Consider the following 5,906-nt stretch of genomic DNA (forward strand, 5'->3'; position numbering starts at 1 on the left):
CCTGCTAAGGCAGCGGTTCTCAACCTGTGGGTTGCCAACCTGTGGGCTGCGACCCCTTTGGGGGTCGAACGACCCTTTCCCAGGGGTCGCCTAAGACCATTGGAAAACACACATATAATTACATATTGTTTTTGTGATTCATCACTATGCTTTAATTATGTTCAGTTTGTAACAATAAAATTGGGGGTCACCAGAACATGAGAAACTGTATTAAAGGGTCGCAGCATTAGGAAGGTTGAGAACCACTGAACTAGACAATTAAATCTCCGAGATCATTTCAATATTTGTCTAATTTTGAAATTTCTATTTTACTCCAGGATATTGATTGGAAGTGTATGAGACTTCTGAATTTTCTACATACTAAGCTAAAATAATTTTTATAGGAAAAAACTCTCTCTAGAGTAACCTTTCTGTTGAATATTGGGGAAACAACATTGGAGATTTAATTTTTTAAAACAGGAGGCCCACAACACAAAATAAATATGCTAATATTATAACATATCTGGATCCAATTTACCTGAAGGTGAGCCATGCGTTGAGGTCATACTTTTGACCTTGGAGTCTGAGAGCCTCGAGATGCTGTTGGCTCGAATTCTCGGAGAAAATTTATCCGACGGTACTAGTCTGGCTCCACTTCGAATGATGGCTTCTGCGGTCCTTGCAGAGGCGCTACCCCTGGAGATGGTCGCCTCCGAGTCGCTGCGAGCGGACAGTGAGCCGAGCCTCGTCCTCCGAGGCTGAGCCAACAAATCAATCCTTGAGATGTTCCGCCTTCCCGTGGGGGGTTTGGACGTTGAACTTGTTGTGGACACTTCAGAAGCAACAGAGGCTTTGTCGGCATCGGCAAGTTCACTGTCTGAAGCTTCCCCAAGCCGTGCGCGGCGCAAGAGGGAAGTCCTGGTGGGCCGCGGCCTGGGGAGGGTGGTGGACTTACTGGCCGAGCCGGGGGCCACGGGGGACGTCTTGGACTTGGTCCCCTTGCTTCCCTCCAGCTTGGAATGTGCGTGCTCATCATTTGAGGTAAGTGGAGTCCTCCCGTGGGGTTTACAAGAGTAGGTTTCCTGATCCGATGACAGAATGTCCGAGATGGCAGAATGAGGGACGCTGGAGGTCTGGTCATCGTCGGTCAAGTCTACCGAAGGCTGCCTCATGCGCCCACTGGACTGGACAAATTTCCGCCCATCTGCTCGCAACCCGACATCCGTGGAGCGACTCTTTGTTTTCTTCTCCACCTTGTCCCTAGCACCACAAGAGGACTTGGCAGCATCCTTGGACGGAGACCCCGAGGAACACCTGTCTTTGTAGAGGCTGGTGAAACTCTTTCGCTTTTGGGTTGACTTCCTCTCCGTCTCTCCAGTGACCAGGCTGATGGTACTGGCTGTGTCCACATCCGATTCCGGGGAGATCGAGTTGTCTCTATTGTAACTGGGGGTCTCTGGGCCTTCATCAGTTTTATTATCTTCTCGCAGTTTCGCTTCTAGAAAAGCCATGACGGCTTCTGTGTCTTTCAGAATGAGGGTGGTGTCCAGACTGGAGTCGGCGTCCACGGAGTCACTCCTGTCGCGTAGCCTACTGGCGGATGCCAGCGCTAAGGGAGGGGGTGTCGCTGACGTCTGCTTGTTGATGTGGGGGATCAGTTCGATGGGGACGTTCGGGCTGGGCTTCTCGATGGTGAAGCTGCCTTGTCGCACTAAGGGCTTGGAAGAGTCCTTCTTGTCCCCGCCCTTGGGAGGGTGGCCTTTCAGAAGCTCGTCGGCTTTTCTGCGCTTGCCCTCACCTGGCATCGCCCGCTCTCCTTTGCTTGCACAATGCCCTGGGATTTTTTCATGAGGCTGTGAGTCCTGTCTAAGGGATTCCTCCCTACTTCTCTCTACCGGACCCGACGCATTTTTGGAAGATAATTTAGTAGGTGCCCACTGCGCCTGTTCCGTCGGCTCTGGGTGCTGAATTTTGGCTAATGTTTGCTTAACCAAAGAAGCTTCCTTGTCAGCTTCATGTCTCTCCTTCCCAGGAGGGGAGAGGCCCAAGTGCAGGAGGGCTTTGTGATCTCCCCCGGTTCTCAGGGTCTCCCCGTTGACCGCCCTGCTCCCCTTGCCCAGGGCTCGGTCGGCATCTTGCCTGTCTTTCTGGTATACCTGGGACGGGGCCTCTTTCTCCTGAAGCTCCGTGTCCTGCTTCTCCCCGATCTCCGACCTCGGCGTCAGGGCCTTGGCTCGGGAGCTCTCAGGAGCCTTTTCCTCGTTGGGAAGTTGGGGCAGGGTCCGCCTCCTCCTCTCTCCATGACCAGCCAGGGAGGCTGCGGAGCCGCTGCTTCTCACGGAAATGCCAGACTCGCTGAAATCTGCATCTGCAAAAAAGAACCACAAGGCAGAAATCAGGAACAAAAGTGAAAACACAAAAAACACCATGTTACACTGGGGTTTGAAGTGTAAGTGAGGCAAAGCCTCACTTAAGTATAAAATAAAACTTTGACTAAATAAGCCAGCATTGTGACAGAGTAGTTTAAAAGGCAAGTACAGTGCCAAGTGCACAAACAGGCAGGTGACTGACCAGGGAGGCAGGAAAGTAAACTGTCCGAGATGGAAATGAGGGTCGTCTGATCTGAAATGTAGATCTGCTGCCTCCTCATCTTTTAACGTGTTTTACGGAAGCTCACCAGGGTCACTCTTGCGTTTGTGACTTATCCCATCTTCTAAGTTCTGCTCAAGATAACAGACTCTAACTAGCAGATTACAGAATTGCACAAAGAATGCCTAGTAACCCTGTTTACTTGCTATACTTTCAATGACATGGTAAAGAAGAAGAATATACCTAGTTTTTAATAAGCGTTTTATCTACCTGAGAGAATAAATTGGATTTCCAAAGTAAAACAGAAAACAGAAAACGCGGACTTTAACAAGTTTTTCTAAAAATAAAATTCAAAGCTGATTAGAAGAATTTTTTCAATTATAAGTATGAAAAAAGCTGATAGGATTTGTCATAATTTTACAAATGCAGGGATTTTAAATTCTGGTTGTCTGGTGTATTAAGGCCTCATAGAGAAATACATGATCACTTTCTCTTTTTCAAATAATTAGAAGCCAGTGAGAAAATACATATATTCATGTTTTCATGTAAGAGAACTTGAAAATACGGGGGATTTTCCTGAATAAATGGAATGTGTTCCGAAATGAGGGACATATCTTTCAGAGAAATACAAATTAACACACAGAGCATCCTAATCTTTGAAGATAAGTGGGGGAAAATATGCTAGATATAGCTTTTATAGGTCTTTTGTTCCCCATTACAATTATAAAAGTTTAGCATTTAAATTTCATAGCAATACAATGATTATGATGCAAGAAAATATTAAACTTACTGATTTAACTTTGAGTAATTAATCATAAATTATTTTATGTCTTATCTCCGTGCTACTTGAAGTATCTAAAATATAAAAGCTATTTTATCTTTTAGTATATTTCTAGCATTTCTCACATTGGACAAATATTTAAAAGAACACTTTATATTTAAGAGGATTTATCAGCTCATCTAAATAAATTCATTTACAATAGGAAAGAGATAATGAAGGTCTACTATTTCTTTTTGTTGTTGTTGTTGTTAATCTTCACCCTAGGATATTTTTCTATTGATTTTCAGAGAGAGTGGACGGAAGTGGGAAGGAGGGAGGGAGGGAGGGAGGGACGTGATGAGGAAGGAGAAAGGACGGGAAGGGAAGAGGAGAGGAGGGAAAGGAGGAGGAGAGGAGAGAGCAGCCGGAAGTGTTGCCCCCCGTGCTTCTGGCTGGAACCACGGAGCCTGGGGACTCTCCGCTCCCAAGGGCTCTCCTTAAACACCAGCCGCCCACACACCTTGACCAGGGCCAGGGATCAAAATTGCAACCAAGGTACGTGGCCTGGACCGGAATGGAACCTGGGACCCTTCTATTCATTGAGCCCAACTGGTCATGGTAGTCTACTATTTCTTACAACAAGGGGAGAACGGTACTTCCCACAGTTAATACTTATAATTTTATAGTGGATTCTTTCTGTACATGTGCCTAGCTCCTGCGTCTGGTCTCTGTTTCCCAATCACGGACTCGTTTCTGTGAACCAACCTGTAAATCACTCTGTCTTTCCAAACACTTTGGCCATACTAACAACCACTACAATTCCTGACTGGTAAAGCCTACACGGTCATGTATCTTGTTCAAAGAATTACTGACTAATGTTTACAAAATTCCTAAACCAGATTGTGGGGGTGCCACAAGCCAGGGACAAAATAAATTTCTATTTCCATTTCTAAGGATAACAAAGAATACAGATTAAAAAAAAACCACATGCAAATTCTCCTTGAGGGTTTTTTAATAAGAATGTAATGAACTGAATCTAATAATATTATTAGAGGCAGATAATTTTGTGTTTTTTTTTTTAAAAACCTATATTTCAGTTTGCAGAAATATAATTAAAAGGTAATAAAAATCACATTACATAGATTTGCAAAAGATGCAGTTAGTAGATTAAGTAGAATCTTTTTTATTGACGTATGGCAGAAAGTAGCACTTAAATATTTGTTGTATGGGATGATTTGGAATTGTGTTGGTCTTTTTAAATTTTCATATACATTACATACACTTGTGTATTTATGTGCTTCATCTACAAATTGTCTCTCTCACCAGTGTGAATTAATTTTAATGATTTCTATGTTAGTGAAATGAAAATGATATATGGAGCATAAGCATGACCATATGTGAATATGCTTATTTGGGTTTAATTTACTGTTCACTGTATAGATTTAGCTTGTGTTAAGACTGATGTGTTATTCACGCAGACACACACAGAAAATACCATTCTCTAAAGGAACAGGGACAGACAACTCCACGGTCCTTTCTTCTGGGTCATGCCTCGTGTGGTTGGCAGCCAGACTGGCCCACTGTGAAACCCAGCGCTTGCTTCCAGATGCAGCCTTGCCTTCCTAAGGGAGAAAACAAGGGAACACGATAATGCAGTCTGCTCAAACCTGCTTCTCATGGCAGAGGATTCCAGCTAGTCACATTAACCTGTCACACAAAGCAATACTTGAGCCTCAGATTCCTATATTATCATTGATTACATTTCCTCTTCCTATATGATAAAAGGCTAATATGCAAATCAACTGAACTGCGGAAAAACTGGTTGCTATGACGCGCAAAGACCACCAGGGGCAGATGCTCAACGCAGGCGCTGTCCCCTAGTGGTCAATGCCCCCATACGGGGAGCACCGCTCAACCAGAAGCCAGGCTCGCAGCTGGCGAGCGCAGCAGTGGTGGTGGGAGCCTTTCTTGCCTCCTTGGCAGCGCCAAGGATGTCCAACTGCTGTCAGTCAGACATCCCCCGAGGGCTCCCAGACTGTGAGAGGGTGCAGGCCTGGGTGACGGATCCCCCCCGCCCCCAGTGCACGAATTTCGTGCACCAGGCCTCTAGTCTACTATAAAATGAAGCTTCTCTAGGTAGCCCTTTTAACGACAACATTTTATTATTGCTGCGAATGTAGTATAGTTCAATATTTTAAAGACTCACAATGGCACTAACATAAACTCTGGAGCTTTGTTTACTGCTGCTAGGTGTATGATCACAGCTCTGTGGCTCTAACAGGGGAGTTAGCTCTGTTCCAGTCTTTGGAGCAGGATTCTAAATCCTTCTTAATGTTTCTAGGAATCAGACTGGTCTCAGAGCCTCAAGAAGTATTAAATCTGCCCTAGCTGGTTTGGCTCAGTGGATAGAGAGTCGGCCTGTGGACTGAAGGGTCCCAGGTTCGATTTTGGCCAAGGGCACATGCCAAGGTTGCGGGCTCGATCCCCAGTCAGGGGCATGCAGGAGGCAGCTGATCCATGATTCTCTCTCATCATTGATGTTTCTATCTCTCTCTCCCTCTTCCTTCCTCTCTGAAAT

General features: G+C 45.3%; 1 protein-coding gene across 1 annotated transcript in view; it reads right to left on the reverse strand.

Moving 5' to 3' along the window:
* The window catches only part of CEP170 (centrosomal protein 170kDa), an 88,994-nt gene that overhangs the window by 29,469 nt on the left and 53,619 nt on the right, over nt 1-5,906 (reverse strand). Inside the window, exons 9-10 of the mRNA XM_015559919.1 lie at nt 4,824-4,950; nt 518-2,347 (exon numbers count right to left, since the gene is read on the reverse strand). Coding sequence (XP_015415405.1) covers nt 518-2,347; nt 4,824-4,950 — 1,957 coding nt within the window. The remainder of the gene's footprint in view (nt 1-517; nt 2,348-4,823; nt 4,951-5,906) is intronic.

Source organism: Myotis davidii, unplaced genomic scaffold (genome assembly GCF_000327345.1).
Source record: "Myotis davidii unplaced genomic scaffold, ASM32734v1 scaffold754, whole genome shotgun sequence".
NCBI classification, from domain to species: Eukaryota; Metazoa; Chordata; class Mammalia; order Chiroptera; family Vespertilionidae; genus Myotis; species Myotis davidii.